This window comes from Anomaloglossus baeobatrachus, chromosome 7 (assembly GCF_048569485.1).
Source record: "Anomaloglossus baeobatrachus isolate aAnoBae1 chromosome 7, aAnoBae1.hap1, whole genome shotgun sequence".
Lineage (NCBI taxonomy): Eukaryota > Metazoa > Chordata > Amphibia > Anura > Aromobatidae > Anomaloglossus > Anomaloglossus baeobatrachus.
In genome coordinates, this window is record NC_134359.1 from 126,983,229 (window position 1) to 127,004,681 (window position 21,453).

A 21,453-nucleotide genomic window follows, 5' to 3' on the forward strand; every position below is an offset into this window, starting at 1 on the left:
TTGCCAGATCATAGGGGCGGGCCTCTGCGAGCCAGTCTGGAATTGCCACGTCATCAGGACACCTGACACCCTCTGCCCTATCAGGGCCTGCCACCTCACGGACATGCTCAGTGAGGTCCTTACCGGACCTAGCCTCTGATGCACTAAGTGCCTGAGCATGCCCAGTAGCCTGAGCAACAGGCTCAGAAAGCAGACTATCAGTTTGAGCATGCTCAGTAGGCACATCCCAGAACTTAGACACAGCACAAAGTCCAAGTACCTGTGCAAAGAGGCTGTTAGGGTTAATTGTGGGAGCATGCTCAGTAGCCTGAACTGAGGACTTAGTCTCAGACATAACACAATCAGGCTGAGCATGCTCACTAGGCAAAACACCGGGCTTAAACTCTGGCTGGGGTAAATCGGCGCACGCATGCGCACTAGCCGCCTCTCCACACTTAGACGTGGTGGAAGGAACAGCCAACTGGACGACCCGAGGCACGGCCAAGAACGGCAGCCGGTGCCTGGGCGCAACAGGAACCGCGGCAGGCTGCTTGCAGCTATGGCGGCGCCGGTTCGTAACACTCTGTCAATAACTGCTTGGTTAGTGAATGGATAGTTTCATTTATTCTGCCGTTCTCAATGAACCTGTGCATAGATAGCGGGGATCGGTGCGGTCTGTAATCTTCTTACTGCTGTTCGTCTTACCCTAACAATCATGTTCAGAGTCACTTAGGTCATTAATTTTCTTTAGTCATACCTGTATTCTCGCTGCTCTTCCACTCAAAATTGTTCTTTGTTCACAAAGGAAATCACGAAGGCGAATATGAAGGATAGGTAAAGCAAAATGAAGCTAAACATATAGTATATATAGCATATAGATAAGTGTTTGTACAAAACATTCCGTGAGGCTTAATATTTCCAAACCAGTTCAGCTAATTAAATTTGAAGTAAATTGCTTTTACTTTAATAAACAGGATAATTTAATAAATGTAAATGACCCAGCAAATTTAAATTCTTGGAGTGTTACAAGAATACTTATGAATGCAACAGAATTTTAATTATCCTGCCATTTTTACGAGTTTCAAGCTGATAATGTGGTTGTTTATGATATATGTTCAAGAAAGCTCTTTATTTTGTCATAATTCATTTAGCACAGCAGAATAACATGATTTTGTCTGAGTAAATGCTCCAAATTTTTAATGGAAAGAAATATAATTTATTTAAAAAGAAGCAATGCAGTAGAATCCATAAGAATGAATTTACCAAACGATACATATTTAAACTCCGGATACGATACAAACACAATTGAATGTTTTATCTTTGTACTCAAATATTGTGTCTCTGGAGGACAAGTCTGCATATTACACAGTAACAATTACAAGTTTCATCTCAAAGTAACAGAAAAAGAGGCTAAGAAGCGTATTAGACCAGGATTCAACATATCTGTCATGCGGTGTTCGGATTTGCACTCGGATGTCATGGCGGCGTCGGACTCTGTTCACATAACAGAGTCTGACAAGCAGCCTGAGATCTCTTAGTTGTACAGCCTGTCATGGACGTTGGCTGTGTTTTGCTTCATTGCTCTGCAGTACAGGAGAAGTTAATTCCTGCTGGCTTGTGAATGGTTGCTAAGAGCTCAGGCTGCTAATGACCATTCACAGCCGCCTTCACCTCTTATAAAGTTCTGGATCCTGTTGCTGATTGCCGGTTATAGCTTCAGCATTGCTGCTGCATATAGGTCCTTATTGTTGTGATAATAGTATAATAATATTTATTCATTTATATAGGGCTATTAATTCCACAGTGCTTTACATACATTGGCAACACTGTCCCCATTGGGGCTCACAATCTAAAGTCCCTATCAATATATCTTTGAAGTGGGGGAGGAAACCGGAGAACCCGCAGGAAGCCCACGCAAACACGGGGAGAACATACAAACTCCTTGCAGATGTTGTGATCCAGAGCTTGGTGACTTGTTGTGTGTGGTGGAAATATCCCCGTAGTTAGTTTATTTCCTTTCTGTGTTATTTTCCTCCTGGGTTCGTATTGTCTCTCCCTTGTGACTGGTTGCAGTGTGCATGAGCTTTGGTTCTCTCCTCTGTCTGTGTTATTTATGGGATTTGCTTTTCCAGTCCTTGTCCTCTCCTGGGGTGGGGGGAAAGGATCAGAGCTCAAACAGGAGTTAGGGACATGGTGGGGGCCCAGACCTAGGTAACATCAAGCTTACCTCTGGGATAAGGTATAGCTTAGGTTCCCTAGATTGAGGGTCTGTTTAGAAGTCCATCTTCAGTTACCCTGATTCTCCGTAACCATAGCATCATCAACTTTTCTTTATTTTTCAGCGCTAGAGCAGTGCTTTAACTCTAAGCCTCTTTAAGGATTCTTTATTTTTTGCCCTTGAGGAAGCCACAATTTAGTGGAGATACGCGTGGGGCTTCATCCCTGCTTTCCTTCCCTCCCCCTGGGTCTGGTTCATGGTTTGATTTGGTCACTTGCAGGTCTGCTCCCTGGAGTGTTCTATAGGACTTTTTAGCCATGTGGGTATATTTTCCGTCATACTGAGTTTGACACATCTTTCAGGTTACAACTGTGAGGTAGTTCTGCAGTGCCTACAAGTAGTATTCAACCCCCTGCAGATTTAGCAGGTTTGATAAGATGCAAATAAGTTAGAGCCTGCAAACTTCAAACAAGAGCAGGATTTATTAACACATGCATAGATCTTACAAACCAACAAGTTATGTTGCTCAGTTAAATTTTAATAAATTTTCAACATAAAAGTGTGGGTCAATTATTATTCAACCCCTAGGTTTAATATTTTGTGGAATAACCCTTGTTTGCAATTACAGCTAATAATCATCTTTTATAAGACCTGATCAGGCCGGCACAGGTCTCTGGAGTTATCTTGGCCCACTCCTCCATGCAGATCTTCTCCAAGTTATCTAGGTTCTTTGGGTGTCTCATGTGGACTTTAATCTTGAGCTCCTTCCACAAGTTTTCAATTGGGTTAAGGTCAGGAGACTGACTAGGCCACTGCAACACCTTGATTTTTTCCCTCTTGAACCAGGCCTTGGTTTTCTTGGCTGTGTGCTTTGGGTCGTTGTCTTGTTGGAAGATGAAATGATGACCCATCTTAAGATCCTTGATGGAGGAGCGGAGGTTCTTGGCCAAAATCTCCAGGTAGGCCGTGCTATCCATCTTCCCATGGATGCGGACCAGATGGCCAGGCCCCTTGGCTGAGAAACAGCCCCACAGCATGATGCTGCCACCACCATGCTTGACTGTAGGGATGGTATTCTTGGGGTCGTATGCAGTGCCATCCAGTCTCCAAACGTCACGTGTGTGGTTGGCACCAAAGATCTCGATCTTGGTCTCATCAGACCAGAGAATCTTGAACCAGTCCGTCTCAGAGTCCTCCAAGTGATCATGAGGAAACTGTAGATGAGCCTTGACATGACGCTTTGAAAGTAAAGGTACCTTACGGGCTCGTCTGGAACGGAGACCATTGCGGTGGAGTACGTTACTTATGGTATTGACTGAAACCAATGTCCCCACTGCCATGAGATCTTCCCGGAGCTCCTTCCTTGTTGTCCTTGGGTTAGCCTTGACTCTTCGGACAAGCCTGGCCTCGGCATGGGTGGAAACTTTCAAAGGCTGTCCAGGCCGTGGAAGGCTAACAGTAGTTCCATAAGCCTTCCACTTCCGGATAATGCTCCCAACAGTGGAGACAGGTAGGCCCAACTCCTTGGAAAGGGTTTTGTACCCCTTGCCAGCCTTGTGACCTTCCACGATCTTGTCTCTGATGGCCTTGGAATACTCCTTTGTCTTTCCCATGTTGACCAAGTATGAGTGCTGTTCACAAGTTTGGGGAGGGTCTTAATTAGTCAGAAAAGGCTGGAAAAAGAGATAATTAATCCAAACATGTGAAGCTCATTGTTCTTTGTGCCTGAAATACTTCTTAATACTTTAGGGGAACCAAACAGAATTCTGGTGGTTTGAGGGGTTGAATAATAAATGACCCTCTGCATAAACTTTTCACAATCTACAAAAAAAAAAAAAAAAGAAATAACATTCTTTTTTGCTGCAGTGCATTTCACACTTCCAGGCTGATCTACAGTCCAAATGTCACAATGCCAAGTTAATTCTGAATGTGTAAACCTGCTAAATCTACAGGGGGTTGAATACTACTTGTAGGCACTGTATATATGTATTTTATGTGCTTGCCTAGTTCTAGGACTAGCCGGTGGTGTCATTCTCCAACATCATTACCTTTATGGCATTTTTTTATTCTGCCTGAAATATATATTTGGTTGAGCAGTCCCGTATTTGTGATCTTTCCATATACATATATCTGGCAATACCTTTTGGGAGATTTATTTGAGCTTTATTACAAGCCTTGTTTACAGAGATGATGTGTGGTTTCAGCCATTGTGGCTGTTTTTAAATGTTTTTAATCATGTGGCTTTGAGTTTTTGTCCAGTATTGCTTAATAAACTTTGTACATTTATAATTATCTTTCTGGGTGATCCCTTTTGTTTGGCACTTTCTTTCTTCTTTTTTTCTTAACATTAAGCCCCCTGTCAAATATTCACCTTACGGAGGGTACACCTTTTTTCCGCGCCGCTCCAGTCCCATAGCCCCATTTTGTTCCCATAACTTTTGAGAGGCTGGAAGTCAGAAGTTACGTCACAAGCTCCAATGCAGCTCTATGAGAGCCAGAACAAGACTTTCGTAGACTTGTATTGAGTTGTGACTTCCGACACGCTCCATGAAACACTGGAGCAGCCGTCAGGTCACAAATCACTAGGGACCAACGGGAGTGGTGGTGACAGAAGATGAAGTTGGTGGCAGGTGAGTATAAGATTGGGGGAAATGAAATTCCATTTAAAGCACCACTCCAACAGTGCAGTAAAAAAGTGGTGCTTTAAGCCTTTTTTTTATTTATCCTTGACAACCTTGCTCTTCCCTATGTTTTAGACAAATTCATAAAATGCAACTTTTACAAAATGTCCCTTTTTTTAGTATACCTTGTTACATAGTTACTAAGGTTGAAAAAAGACCTAGGTCCATCCAGTTCAACCTTCCTCCACCAGTTCTACATTTGGTCACAAAGTCATTTATAACCAACAATGTTGTGTGTAGTGAGGAAATCATCCAGCCCTTTTTTGAAAGCTGTTATAGTATCTGCCATTACTACCTCTTGTGGTAGGGCATTCCCCAGTCTGACTGCTCTAACTGTAAAGAACCCTTTCCTATTTAGCTGTCGTAATCGCTTTTCTTCCACTCGCAGTGTATGCCCCCTGGTCCTTAGTACTGTCTTTGGAAGAAATAAGTCATGTGCCAGTCCTTTATATTGACCACACATGTATTTATACATATAAATGAGATCTCCTCCGAGACGTCTTTTTTCTAAGCTAAACATATCTAACTTTTTCAACCTGTCATCATATGGGAGGCCTTCCATCCCTTGTAGTAGTCTAGTTGCCTACCTTTGAACTGACTCTAACTTCTGAATGTCCTTTTTAAAATGTGAAGCCCAAAACTGAATCCCATATTCCAGATGTGGCCTTACAAGTGATTTATAGAGGGGTAACAATACGTTGGGATTACGGGATATCATCTCTCTTTTTATACACCCTTGAGTCTTGTTTGCTTTTGCAGCTGCTGCTTGACATTGAGTGCTGCTGCTCAGCTTATTTGTAATGAGAATACCTAAGTCCTTCTCCTGTCCTGTAGTCCTGAGTTTACTTCCACTTAATGTATACGCAGCTATAGGATTACTCCGTCCTAGGTGCATTACATTTATCAACATTAAATCTCATTTGCCAAGTATCTGCCCATTCTGACATCTTATCCAGATCTTTTTGTAATATTGTACTATCAAGGTCAGTTGTTAATATCCCACATACCTCATTCCAGTGACCACTGATGTCAGGTTTCCTTTATAAAGGATTTGTGACTTTTGGTGCTGAAAAGTCTGGTTAACAATGGTTAACAAAAATTGGGTAACCATAAACAAATCATTTTTGATTTTACGCCAAATTCTTGAATTGTCTGCACTATTTTGAAGAATTTTGTGCAAAAAACAAAAGCAATTTCAACAAGACAAAAAATTGAGTTCAATAAATTACAAATAATGAATCTGACCCATAATCTCGCCTTTCAGTTAAATGTGGCCTCAGAGCAGTTACCATTCCCCTATTCCCAATAGCATGAAGAGGAGGTGGAAACCGGTCAACGCAGAAAATCCATTCAAACTTCACATTTCTTGTTTTTAACTTATATATGTAAATGATAAAGGTGAACCTGATACATATATATGATTGTATAATTTTTGTTTTGCAGCAGAAAGGTGAATCAGAGAACCATGCTGTTTCTCCAGAGAAAGTATCACAGATGACCTTTGAGATCCCACTTAATGACTCGGGATCCGCTGGTTTAGGAGTCAGCTTAAAAGGAAACAAGTCCAGAGACACCAACACTGATTTGGGTATCTTCATTAAATCCATCATCCATGGAGGAGCCGCCTTTAAGGTATTGAATATTAAGATGAACATTAGAGAAAAATTCAGATTCTATTCCATGGCCTTGATATGTATGTTGTATGGCTTTTCACATGATGTATTGCGTTGCAGGATTTGTTTAGGCGTTAAACCATTCAACACATTCTGTTGAACCTAGAAAATAGATATAAAAAATAATTAATACTTTCCTCACTGATCTACTGTTCCTCTCTTTCTGGTGCTTTTTGGTCCTCCTCCGGTCTCTACTTCTTGTCATTGCAGCCCGTCATTGGCTGTAGCGCGCCACTCATACAGCACGTGATTGGCAGCGCCAGTCACCTGATCCTGTGTGGCAGGAGGGATGAAACTGTAGGGGCAAGGGAACAGTGGGGTGAGGATTGGATATTTTTTTAATGCATCTTCAGCAATTTGAATTTAATGTTCAGTATTCCAAACAACCAATTTACATTTAGTGATCAATCACTAATCTTTAGAAACATGGCTCAGTAAAACGATTTTTTTTTACTGTACATCTATTAGTTCTTTTTTTTTAAGTCATATTTTCTCATTTTAAAGGGTTATTCCCATGCTCAACATCTTATCCCAATATGTAGTAGGCGTAATAAAAATAATACTATTAGCAAATCTCTCCAATTACAAATGTAGTCTAGTTGTTCTGATATAGCCATGTCTCATACCTCATGTGCAGGGCATTGCAGCTTAGGTATCCATGTTTATGACCATGAGTAACTAACTAACTGTCACTATATGAGTGTTCGTAACCATAGATACCTAAGCTGTAATGCCCTGGTCATGAGGTAAGAGACATGCCTATATCAGCAGAACTACAGGGTGGGCCATAAGTATAGATACGTCCTGGGTGGGCCATTAAGTATGGATACACCCTGATAAAAAAAGAGTAAAGTTGAATTCAAAATGTCGGCTTTGCAGATGGCCGCCATGAACATCATTCGGCCTCAAATATTTTGCCCCTCCCATGTATTAATAATATGCCACAAACGATAGGATGTATCCATACTTATGTCCCATCCAGGGTGTATCCATACTTATGGCCCACCCTGTATTACTTTTCTAATTGGAATTATTTGCTAATATTATTATTATTATTATTATTATTATTATTATTATTTTACACCTACTACGTATTGGTATAGGATCTTTGAGATGGGAATATCCCTTTAAGTAAATATTAGGGAAACAACACCTGTTTCAGCTACAAATGTACACCTGGAGCTATGTTTTTAATTTTGTTCTTTAAAAACTATGGACATGTTTGAAATAGAAAATCATTCTTCTTACATATTTCATGTTATCATGAATTGAAAAAAGTTGCACTGTCTTTCTTGCTCCAATTTCCCTTCCTTTATTTTTTTTCAGACTCTATGAAATGTAGACCTACCGTAACTACAGTTTCTAGCTTTTCTCCTGTAGTTGTGTTCTTCCCATGTACAGCTTCATTCCTGTACTATTTTCTCCTTTTACAACCCATCAGGGATCTCTTTTTGTTTGTGTTGATAGTCATTGAGTCTGCTGCACCTTGATATAAAACAGTTTGCATGCTCTGCCCTCCTGGAAAACGTGGATGTTTTCTTTCTTCTCCACATTCTGATCTGCAATATACAAATTCCTCCACCTCATTGATGTATTAAGTTGTTATAAAAGAGGAGATAACTAGTGATGGACGAGCACTGAAAAGTTTGAATGCTTGTTACTTGATTCCAGTTGGTCAGACGTTGGGACGAGCTCGACGCAAGTAATGAGCATTATAGAAGTCAATGATTGGCCATATACAGCCAGTCATACAGCTATAAACAGAGCATTTCTGGGGTGAGGGCCGGGGTTTTTTTTTTGTCACACTGAGAACGTTGTTTTAACCCTAGTGAGAGCCATTCAGAGACGGTGAATGGCTCTCCCTAGGGTGCCTGCACACATCATGTAGTGAAGCAAGCCTACTGCAAGCCTTTTCTTTGCGGGTATTGTTTCATGGACTAAATATTAGAATACTACAAAAGTACCCAAGCAACCCGATGCCCAATCGATTATCGAGCAGTACTCAGCACACTCGCTCATCACTAGAGATAACACTATCAATTATATGTTCTTCATAGAAAAACTATAGAAGCATCATCAGAGGTTGGAGTTACATCAGGTTATTCTCGCTTTACACTGATATACTGATATATACATTTAAAAAAACTAAACCTAAGATAGAACAAAATGAGCATAAACTCTGCAGTAAGGAAGTAAATAGAAGTAGTATATATAAATAACATAGCGTACTTAGTAAGATTATTTTTTATCAGAAAAGTCTAAAGTTCATCCCACTGCGACAATGTGTACCGCAATTGGGACAGTCATAACCTTTAGGCTATGTGCGCACTAGAAATGTGAAGTTTCTCAAGAAAATTTCTTGAGAAACTTCTGCCAGTGAAAGATTTCCGGACCTGCGGAAAAAATCCGCACCAAATCCGCATGCGGTTTTGCCGCGGATTTGCCGCGGATTTACCGCGGATTTACCGCGGATTTACCGCAGGTTTGTCCCTGCAATAAATAATAAAGATAATCGATAGACAGATAATGGATAGAGGGAAAGATGGATAGATGAATAGATGAATAGATAGATAGAGGGATAGATAGATAGATAGATGAATAGATGAATAGATAGATAGATAGAGGGATAGATGGATAGATAGATAGAGGGATAGATGGATAGATAGATAGATAGATAGATAGAGGGATAGATAGAGGGATAGAGGGATAGATAGAGGGATAGATAGATAGATAGATAGAGGGATAGATAGATAGAGGGATAGATAGATAGATAGATAGATGAGAAAAACCTATATAATGTTCCACCTCCCTGCATTTTCTAAGCTGGCACCCTTTAGTGACTTTCATGTGGCACTAAAGGGTGCTTAGCCTTGTATTTAGCCATAAAAAAAAAAAAATAATTAAAAAAAACGACGTGAGGTCCCCCCATTTTTTGTAGCCAGCTAGGGTAAAGCAGACGGCTGCAGCCTGCAGACCACCGCTGGCAGCTTCACCTTGGCTGATAATCCAAAACAGTGGGCACCCCACGCTGTTATTTTAAATTATATAAATAATTTAAAACAAAAAACGTGCGGTCCCCCCCATATTGGATCACCAGCCAAGGTAAAGCGGACAGCTGGGGTCTGATATTCTCAGACTAGGGAGGTCCACTGTTATTGGACACTCCCCAGCCTAAAAATAGCAGGCCGCAGCCGCCCCAGAAGTGGCGCATCCATTAGACGTGCCAATCCTGGCGCTTTGCCCCAGCTCATCCCGCGCCCTGGTGCGTTGGCAAACGGGGTAATATATGGGGTTGATGCCAGATGTGTAATGTCACCTGGCATCAAGCCCTGGGGTTGGTGAGGTCAGGCGTCTATCAGATACCCGACATCACCAACCCAGTCAGTAATAATTAAAAAATAGACAACAAAAAAAGTTTTATTTGAAAAAACACTCCCCAAAATATTCCCTCTTTAACCAATTTATTGAAAAGAGCACAATCAATTCCACGTCCGGCGTAATCCAATAAGGGGAGGGGGGGGTCCCACGGCGATCCATACCATAGTCGCTGTCCCAGTCAATGAAGAACAGAATGTTCCCCATTGGCTGGGAGAGCAATGCAGTGACCTGAGCTAACTTCAATAGGTCAGCTCAGGTCACTGCAGGGGATGACGAGCGCTGCCATCAGGAGCATAGATGAGATCATTACCTTCTGTGATCATCTCCTGTACTGCTGATGTCAGCGCTGTCACTGACTTCTATGCCCGCCGCGTTGTCAGAAGTATCGCGAGAGCCCATGACGTCACCGCTAGTGACAGTCTCGGGCCGCTCGCGAGACGGGCATAGACAGCAGTGACCGCGGTGACGTCAGGAGGCAGGAGATCGTCACAGCAGGTAATGATCTCACCTCCTGACAGCAGCGATCGTCATCCCCGCGGCTCCCAGCACTGCAGGGTGTCAGTGTCTGCCTGCGCTGCCGCGTGACAAGCTGCTGACACTGCGGGCAGACACTGACACCCTGCAGTGCAGTGTCAGTGTGTGCCTGTGTCAGTGTCTGCCTGCGCTGCAGCGTGACAGGCTGCTGACACTGCGGGCAGACACTGACACCCTGCAGTGCAGGCAGCCGCGAGGCCGGAGCAGGACACAGACTGCACGGGCACCTGGAGGTCGCACGGAAGTGCTTCTGTGCGGCGTCCAGGGAGTGCGACGTCTGTGTTTACTCTGCTCCGCCTCCTCTTCCTGGCATAATGACATCGCTTCCTGCAAAACCGCAGGCAGCGATGAGCATTCCCGCAGGTAATTCGCGGCTATTCCGGTGGTATACCGCACATCATTGCTACCTGCGGAATACCCCCGGAATACCGCAGGTACCTGCGGAAATTAATGGACATGCACATTTTCTCAATAAAGTTTCTCGAGAAAATTTTCTCAAGAAATTTTCTTGAGAAAAATCCGCACAGTGCGCACAACTATTTTTTTTCTCATTGAATTTCATGGGAAATGTCTGCACAAAGATTGCAGACATTTCTCAAAAAATTTCCGGGGCAAATCCGCGGGTAAATCCGCAGGTAAAAAGCTCTAGTGCGCACATAGCCTTAGTGTTAAAACTTCATTTTGTGATATTTCGGACACCTGCCAATGGGAAGCTGTATAGATGAAATACCTAGCTCAAACAGGGGGCCATGACCTTGTTTTGTACAAATTACAATAAATTAGAGCAAAACCAAAAAAATGAGCCAAAACATAAGTTGGTATAGATGCAGTGCATAGGAGCAGGATTTGATATGTACATTTGTACTTGTGTAAATCTTTAATTCTCAACATATACCATGTATTGCAAGTTAGGTATTCTCTTGAAGGAAGGAAAATTGACTAATTAATGTGGAACCATTTAATGGGCCTATGACTAGTGATATTAACCAAACCATTGTCTCCAAGCAAGAGACTGGGCTCCATAGACAGTTGTTTTGAATTTCTTGTCCCTCAACATTACAGAATTAAAGAATTCATAAATTATAACTGTTTTAAGTAAAATGGAAGAGGTTTTGTATTTCTTTGAAGCAAAATAAATGAAATAAAGCAACTGATAGTCTTTAGTTAAAATTCCCTAATGTATGATGCATTAAATGTTGTATTGTGCTGCCAAGGGCCTATGGTTATAGACTAAAAAAAAAAAATGAGTGTAATCTGACCCTGCAGTTTTGCTATACTCTTGTATTATCCCCACTGTCTGTATGTAATTAAGAAGATGGGGACATAGGTAGTAAAAGTAACAAGTACACTGTCCAAAAAATAATAGTATAGTTTTTTAAAAAAAAAAAACATAACTAAAAGTACAATTAGGCTATGTGCGCACTTACCGGATTTTGCCGCGGATTTTTTGCGGTTTTGCTGCATGTTTCGCTGCAGAAAATGTTCATAACATCTCTGCAGTGAATCACCAGCAAAACCTATGGGCAAAAAAAATCCTGTGCGCACTAGGCGGAATTTGACAGCTGCATGTTTTGCTGCGGGATTCCCGCAGCAAAAACAATTGCATGTCAATTCTTTTCCGCACATCGCTGCGGGATTTCACTCCATTGACTCCAATGTTAATCGTGAAATCCCGCAGGGAATAACGCAGGAAGCAAATTCTGTGCGGTTCACTGCGTTTTCCTGTGTTATTCCCTGCGGTATTTCGCGGTTTACCTCCGGTAATGTACATCGCCTGTCTGCGGTTTTGCAGGGAAGTGATGTCATTACAGGAAGAGGAAGCCATGCAGAGAGTAAACACACACAGATCACACACACACACACACACACACAGACATCACAGACATAGAACACAGACACAGACACATAGAACACACATAGAAAGAAAACGGAAATATAGAAAACAAAGAACGTGGGCTCCGCTGCATATTTACCGTCCAGCCGAGGTAAGCACATAGCGGCGGCCCGGTATTCTCAGGCTGGGGAGGGAGAGAGGCAGGGTTAATGTCCCCCGCCTCACTCCCCCTCCCGCAGCCGAGAATTTCAGCCGCAGCTGCCCCGGGACTGTCGCATGCATTATGTCCCCGCCGTGTAGCAGTGGCAGCAAGGTAATACAAGGGGTTAATGGTGGTGGATCACCGCCATTAACTTCAGGCTTGATCATGGCAGCGTCTATGTGACAGCTGACATGATCAACCCGTAAGTAAAGTGAATAAAACACAGACACCGAAAAATCCTTTATTTTAAATAAAACAAACAAGCCTCGTTCACCCTTTTATTAACCCCTCCCGCACCAAAGCTCCGGCGTAATCCACAGCTCCGACGTCCTGCGCTGCTTACATCCAGCCGCGACTGACACAGACACAGCGCTGAATGAATGCAGCAGACAGCAGAGGTAATTACCGATCATTTCCCACGGCCGGTAATGTGAACTCACTGCCGATCATGGGAAATGCAGCGATCTGTCCTCTATCTATCTATCCCTCTGTCTGTCTATCTATCCCTCTATCTATTCTTCTGTCTATCTACTATCTCAGAATTAAATGACTTTTTTTTTTTCAATGTGCTTTATTGCATTGAATGCAATAAAGCACATCCCAACCCGCACGCGGCAAAACCGCGGCAATACCGCGGTAAAACCGCAGCAAACCGCGGCAAACTGCATGCGGTTTTCGGGTGCGGTTTGCCGCGGTTTTTTACCGCGGGTGCGGTAATCTTTGAGAGCATGCGGAATTTTCTCAAGAAAATTCCATTTCCCAGTGCGCACATAGCCTTAAGCTGGGTTCACACTAAGCGACAGCGACAACGACGTCGCTGTTACGTCACCATTTTCGGTGACGTAACAGCGACCTTGTAAGTCGCTGTTATAATCGCTGCTTAGCTGTCAAACACAGCAGAAGCAGCGATCATAACGTCGCTGTGCTACATGTGCAGAGAGCAGGGAGCCGCGCTTAGCGCTGGCTCCTTGCTCTCCTAGGTACAGTACACATCAGGTTAATTAACCCGATGTGTGCTGCAGCTACATGTCACAGTGCAGAGAGCAGGGAGCCGCGCGCACTGCTTAGCGCTGGCTCCTTGCTCTCCTTGCTACAGTATACATCGGGTTAATTAACCCGATGTGTACTGCAGCCACATGTGCACACAGCAGGAGCCGGCGCTGGCAGCAAGGGCGAAGGCTGGTAACGAAGGTAAATATCGGGTAACCAGGGAAAGGTCTTCCCTTGGTTACCCGATGTTTATGCTGGTTACAGCTTTCCGCAGCTGCCAGACGCCGGCTCCTGCTCTCTGCTCGCTTCATTTCGTCGCTCTCTTCCTGTCACACACAGCGATGTGTGTGTCACAGCGGGAGAGTGACGACCAAAAAATGAAGCTGGACATTCAGCAACGACCGGCGACCTCACAGCAGGGGCCAGGTCGTTGCTGGATGTCACACACAGCGACAGCGACGGGACGTCGCTGCAACGTCACAGAAAATGGTGACGTAGCAGCGACGTCGTTGTCGTTGTCGCTGTGTGTGACACCAGCTTTATACTAGCTGACTTGCGGCAATGACGGCAGCCATTCAGTGGCTTGTTTGCTGGTCGTGGTAGTTTAACAGCCTGTTTGCACAGATGATCATTGAATGATCAGTAATAGATTGTTCTGTGTGGATAGGCTGCCATTGCTCTCAGTGCAGGTCCTGTTTACACAGGATGATCTGCTGAGAATGATAATCTTTTGTGCTAACCAAGGATCATTTCACATGACACAAGTGTTTTGCTCATTGTCAGGTGATCGGCAGACTATTTAGACTTCAAATCATGAGTATCATGAAATGAGCGTTCCTAGGAAGCTTATCAACAATCATGCAATACAAATGCACCTTATAAGTTACATAATTCTGTGAGTTGTCAAAGTCAGTCCACAATTATCATGGACTTGTGCTTCTGTTGTATTTTTCATCATGAATGTTTGTCCTTTTACATCAAATTTCTCTATCTCTCAGCAGATTCAGATATTTTGTTTTTTAACATTTGCATTCTGTTTATGTTAATGCTTTTCATCCGCCATCATCCTGCTGAGTCAGCTAATCTCTGCCATTAAACTACACAACAGCAAATTTACAGTCTATGTTAAACAGACAGCCATAGCATCAATCATAGGAGATTTCTTGTCAATGCATTATACTTAGCCCATGATCCTTACTGTAAGAGAAATAGAGATGTATAGTTTAAAGTAAGGACAGTGACAAGAACGTTTTTTTTTAACCCCTTTGCATCCCTATAATGTAAATACAGTCATGACCGAAAGTGTTGGCATCCTTGAAATTGTTCCAGAAAATTAAGTATTTCTCCCATAAAATTTATTGCAATTACACATATTTTGTCATACGTTTATTTTCTTTGTGTGTATTTGTACAACATCATAAAAAACAGAGAAAAAAAAAGGCAAATTGGACATCATTCTACATAAAATACCAAAAATGAGCTAGACAAAATTTGTTCGCAACTTTTGAAAATTATGGGTAAACAACTTTGTTTCAAGCATGTGATGATCATTCAAAGTCACCTATGACAAGTAACAGGTGTGGACTTTATGAAAATTATACCTGAAACCAGATAAAAAGGGGAGAAGTTGACCCAATCTTTGCATTGTGCATCTGTGTGTACTACACTAAGCATGGAGAACAGAAAGAGGAGAAGAGAACTGTCTGATGACTTGAGAACCAACATTTTTGAAAAATAGCAGCAATCTCAAGTTTACAAGTCCATCCCCAGAGATCTTGATGTTCTTTCGTCCACTGTGTGCAACATAATCAACAAGTTTACAATCCATGGATCTGTAGCTAATTTCCCAGGACATGAATACCAGAAAAATTGATGAAAGGTTGTAACTCAAGATAGTCCGCATGGTGGATAAGTGGATAAGCAGCCCCAATCAAGTTCCAAAAAAATCCAAGCTGTCCTGCAGGCCGTCTGCATCAGTGTCGGCACAGTGTCATATCCACAGTATAGCACCACAGATATGGAAAACTTGTAAATCCTGGGAGAAGTTCAATGATTTGATAGGGAAGGTTCAACTATGAAACATCCCTTAGTACCCACATTAATTTTCCATAACTCGGGTACATTTTTGGAACATGATACTGTCAACATATATATTGTTTAAAATAAAGTGTTTCTTTATTTTAACCAAATGCAAGCCCAGTGTGATATGATGTTTGGCCTTCTGTGAATATTTTTACAGCTACAACGTGTAGTCACAAGTCAATTTCCTCACCTCAGAGGTTTAGCCCTCATTCACACATCAGTTATTTTCCCATATGAGAAAAAAACGATAATCTTCAAAGTTTTTGGTCATACTTTCATCAGATTTTCATCAGAGCTTGGGCAGAGGTTCATCAGTTTTTCTTTGATAGGAAAAAGATTCTCCATATCTCCATCTTCTCTTATCTTTTAGTCTGTGAAAATGGATAGCACACGGATGGCATTGCTGTCTTATTTTTTCACTGACCCATAGACTTGCATTGCTGATTTTGATCCGATATTCAAATCAAGATCAGGCTTGTCTCCACAATACTCTATGGACCACTTGGTCTGCATAAAATCACGGACATGTGGACAGCCCCATAGACTATCAAAGGTATGAGTGCTATCTGTGAAAAATGAGTAAAGTACGTGTAAAAGAAAAACTGGTGTGTCAGCATTTTATAACCATCTGCTAAGTCTCAGAGTCTCCTCAATAGCCTGTCAAAGAGAAATTAAAGGGTTTAATTCACTAATGGTTGAGCTTTGGTGGGAGCCCTTGAATCTTCATACTATCTACCTTAGATGCAAAATGATTTGGCTCTACAATTTACATGAGTTACTTTACTCCTTCCAGACTATACAGAAGGAGCAGCATATCACACTACGGTTGTCATAGGTATCATACTCCCTGTGCTGCTGTATTTTGTTCTTTGGGTTTTTTTTTTTTTTTAGAAAAATTGGGTAGTGTTAGGGTCTCTAGATGTTTTTAGACAATGTTTCGATAAATTTATAAGTCTAGACTTACATAAAGTCACAAAATCAGTCCAGTAGGAAAATAGCGTAAAGACTACAGTACAAAATCTAGACTGAAGTATTTTCTTTAAAGATGCACCAAACTGAACAAACATTTTGTAAATTTGGAGCTAAAGCCAATTACTTTTAAAGTATCTCTTACTCCCCAAAAATTACTGTAAACATTCATAATTTATGATCAGACATGATCCCCATCAAATCTGTGAGCTGAATTGTAAATGCTTGTGATAAAACTGAGGAGCAGCCCTTCATTAAAGGATTTTATTTTTTCACGTAAAAATCCATTGAGGACATTAAACAGCTCTGAATACTTATGTTCCACAAGTGTTAGAGGATTAAACCTTCGTCTTCATGCACTTGTGAAATACATGCTTCTTATGTTTAGATTGTGAGGAGCCATATTTGACCATACTAATTTTAGCTCTTGATTTTACTATGACTTTATTTGTGTACAGCAATGAAGTGGTTAATGCCATGTCTCTCTTTGAAAAGCTCAGAAAATTGCAGGATAATTTGTAAAGCGCAGTAAAACATCAGCTTTTTAATATGTTAAGTGCTTCCCAGTTGGACATTAGGTTGGACCGATACTTAAGTAATACGCAACCATTACACTTTGTCTTTCTTGACAGCGTGTCGCTAAGAAAGTTTGGAGACATATTTAACTGCTTGACTACTGTAATGGTCAATATGATTTGCTGTAAAATAAAGCAGTTGGTTGTTCACACAGATCTTATAAATCACAGTTACTATAAATATCAGTAAAAGGCTAAGCTTCAAGGGAAAAAATGAAATTTGATTAATAGAGACCACCAATCATTTATGCGCGTTCTTAAGGAGTAAAATATTAAAGTGAATGTTAAAATTAAGAAGGATAGTGAATATTCAGACAAAGACTTAGGCATGCAGCACATATAGAGGCATTATAGAATTGTTTCGACCCTTAGTGAAACGCTGCATGACTCCGTTTTCACACAAAGGCAAACAGATTTCTGTATAAATCCAAGAGAAAAATTACAAGGAGAACATATGTCGTCTGCACAGATCACTGCAACATGCATGAGCCCTAAATAATCACATCACTTCTTATCTCTGCTATGCCTTCTTGACTTTATTATGCTGTTCTTAGATGGGTTTCCTGTGGCTTTCTAGCTTCTAATGACCATCACCGTGGTAAATAATAAAGAGACCAGATCAGTGGCAATAAGCCAGGACTGGACGAGGGGATTGTCTGAGTATATTAGGGCCACGTTGGCCATTTGAGGCCAGTTAGTTATAAGCAGAAGACCCCCTTGAAGTCTCTTCCATTTATAAAATGTTGGACATATAGTGAAATTTTGTTTGGTTGGGATATAGGTGGTGAGACCCCCATGATAGCTAAAAGAGCAGAAGCAGTGAGTTGAGGGCTGTGCCTCTTGTCTCTAATTAGCTTGATTCAACATTCCATAGTACAAAATTAGACTTTCTATGAGCCCCTACACTGCTCTATAAATGTATATACAATTCTGTGTAAAATTTTAGGTAGGTGTGGAAAAAAATGCTTCAAAATATTCTTCCAAAAAAATAAAAAAAATATTAGTTTATGAATTAACAAAATGCAAAGTACATGAACAAAAGAGAAATCTAAATCAAATCAATATTTTGTGTGGCCACCTTTTGTCTTAAAAAATAGCATGAGATCAGGGCACTGTGGGGCCAGGACAATGCATGGTTGCACCTGGTATAGCTACTCTGCTCTGTATAGCCACTTGAACAGGATGAGCTCCAACACCAAACACATTTGTATGTAAGGTCCAATTATGCTAATCAGACTTTCACGAGAGTGGGATGCGTTTTCGTCAGTGATGGAGAATAAAAAAAAGAAAGAAGTCCATCTTCAGTTACCCTGATTCTCCGTAACCATAGCATCATCAACTTTTCTTTATTTTTCAGCGCTAGAGCAGTGCTTTAACTCTAAGCCTCTTTAAGGATTCTTTATTTTCTGCCCTTGAGGAAGCCACAATTTAGTGGCGATACGTGTGGGGCTTCATTCCTGCTTTCTTCCTCTCCCCCTGGGTTTGGTTCATGGATTGATTTGGTCACTTGCAGGTCTGCTCCCTAGAGAGTTCTATAGTTTATGAATTAACAAAATGCAAAGTACATGAACAAAAGAGAAATCTAAATCAAATCAATATTTTGTGTGGCCACCTTTTGTCTTAAAAAATAGCATGAGATCAGGGCACTGATGCATGGTTGCACCTGGTATAGCTACTCTGGTCTGTATAGCCACTTGAACAGGATGAGCTGCAACACCAAACACATTTGTATGTAAGGTCCAATTATGCTAATCAGACTTTCACGAGAGTGGGATGCGTTTTTGTCAGTGATGGAGAATAAAAAAAGAAAACTTTTTCTTTCCCTCCATTCAGTCAGCCTGTGAAAATCAAACTGCACTCAGATGTCTTCCGAGTGCGGTCCAATGTTTTCCATGGACCCGTAGTCTTGCATTACTGATTTTTATCAGACACTCAGATCAAAATCCGACATGTAAGCGATTTGTTTCTTTGAACCACCCTGTCTGAAGAAAAATTGGACGTATGCACAGCCCTATAAAATAGCATGGGTACCAGTGCTATCAGTCAAAAGCATGGATAGCACTCTACCAATTTAAACAGTCACGTGCAAGAGCTTTACAACTTTGTTCCTGGGTATATTGTTTATACTAGGAACAAACCATAAATTCTATGTCTGGAAAATTATTTTGACGACTATTACTTTACTTCAGTCGCCGAATGTACAGAACACACAATATGTAAAAATCTTAGTAAGAGTTGGTCTTTACTGTCACACCAACAGACATTTGTGAAAAATGTGGTTAATGTCACCATTTAGCTAGTTATCACCCGTTGTCTTTATAAACCAATTTAATAAAATCTTTATATCTGCATTAGTCCCAGTATAAAAGACTCAACTTCCATTTGTGAGCTTCGGAGATAGCCTTTCAAAGCCTAAAGGTGCCTATGAACTCAATTGAACCCAGCGATGAATACTATGTTCAAAAGATTGGTAAAAGTCTTGATGTGCTGGATCAGTTTGAATAGGATTATGCTGATTTTAAAGTATCCGCTTCTTACTTTTACATTTCTACTGTTTTCAGTAATCATTTCAAATATATTCTGGAGAACCAACTTAAAAGCACAGACATCCAGACAGTGCCGCCAAGAGACGAGGGTTCAAACCCAGGTGTCAGCATATTGTGACCTTACAACAATTATTTTGCCTTTTTGTTTTTCAGGGCACCAAGGTTCTATTATAATTTTACTGGTGAAAGGTTTTCATGATTTAAGCCTTCATATATTGATAATTCACAAATTCCATGGTACAATGTTCTCCAAGAAAATATATGTGATATAGAATAGTTTTGTATTATTGCAAAAGGCAAAGGTTATATAAGAGTAATACGTTTATTAACTTACTGCAAAAATTATATGTTCAAGCGTTTTAAACTGAGACATTCCTTTATAAGGCAAGTTTACGAACAAATTAATATCTATATTATTTGTAGACTTGCTTTTCAGAGGTGAGGGACCTCTGTGCTACTTACTTCCCCAGCTTGTAAATATATATTTGTTTAATTGTTAATAAGGGGAAAATGCCTATAGTATTTTTTATTGTTGTTTTTGACTTCGCATTTTGAAACTTATATACATGGAATTTTTGAAAGCCTATGACCAGTTCAACATTTTAACCACTTCATGTAAACAGTAACGTTGCCTCTTAAAGGATTCTTTTCATCTTAGCGCCGTTTCACACATCTGGCTTTTTACCGGATTGGCGGATCCGGTGCAGTCCAGTACAGTGTGATACAGTACAATGCCAGCACAACAAGCTCCGGTCACATGCTGTGACCCAGAAGTTGTCGCGCTGCCATTGTACTGTATCACACTGTACTGGAGTGTGCCGGATCCGCCAAAAAGCCGGATGTGTGAAACGCCCTTAGCTGTTCATGTGTGAGACTGCAATAACAGCGTACATGCACCAGTGACAGGAAGTCGGCTCTGGAAACAACAGACTGCAGCTGCACTATGCAATTTGTGACCCCCATAAACGTAAATGGGTGTTATGGAAACACTGTAACCAAGACAGCTACCCTGTCTCTGTAGCTTTAAATGAACAAGATGGGACTAGCCGTTGAAATGATGATGATCAGATATTTTGATTAGTTGGGGGCTCATCACTTTCAAAACTCTGATAATTGCTGATGTCCAAAAACATAATCTGCAGATTGAATGCAATTTTATCACAGTCCATTAATGTTTTTAGAAATAGTGGCGGGGATATACTGTATATGAATTGACTTTGATTAGGGACGGTGATAGGCCACCCTAAAAAGATGTGTTTTCACCTTCGTCCGGCTGAATAGGTACAATTGTAACTATTCCCTTTTTAAGTTGCAATAATTTTTTTTTCGAAAAGCCGTAGAGGGCTGTAACTTCGTGACATCTCAGCAGTTTTGGTTCAGAATATATTGGCCAAATTTCAATAAAATATCTCCACCCCCTTTCCGAGATAAGGGGTCGAGAAATTTTGGCAAAATTATGCAGCCTGCCAAAGGTTAAGGAGCATCTGAAGCTAAGTAAATTGTGGATTATCCTAGTTTCTTGGGGGTAGAGCATTCCAGAGGATTGGTGCAGCTTGAGAGTAATCTTGGAGCCAGGATTGGGAGGTGCAGATTAGTGTGAATGTTAGCCGAAGGTCGTGTGCAGAGCATAGAGGACGGGTAGGGTGATAGACAGAAATGAGAGAGGCAGGGGGGTGCCATGTTGTGAAGAGCTATGTGGGTGAGAACAAGCAATTTAAATTGGATCCTGTGGGCAGCCAGTGCAATGACTGGCACCGAGCAGACGCGTCCAAATAATGATTAGCCAGATATG

The 21,453-nt window shown here is 41.3% G+C and overlaps 1 protein-coding gene across 5 annotated transcripts in view; it reads left to right on the plus strand.

The window, feature by feature from the left end:
• PARD3B (par-3 family cell polarity regulator beta) overlaps nt 1-21,453 on the plus strand; it is a 1,965,757-nt gene that overhangs the window by 527,397 nt on the left and 1,416,907 nt on the right. For 4 of the 5 annotated variants that reach the window (XM_075317687.1, XM_075317691.1, XM_075317690.1 and 1 more), the window contains exon 11: nt 6,322-6,510. In XM_075317687.1, coding sequence (XP_075173802.1) covers nt 6,322-6,510 — 189 coding nt within the window. The remainder of the gene's footprint in view (nt 1-6,321; nt 6,511-21,453) is intronic. The other variant, XM_075317688.1, reaches the window with a different exon arrangement.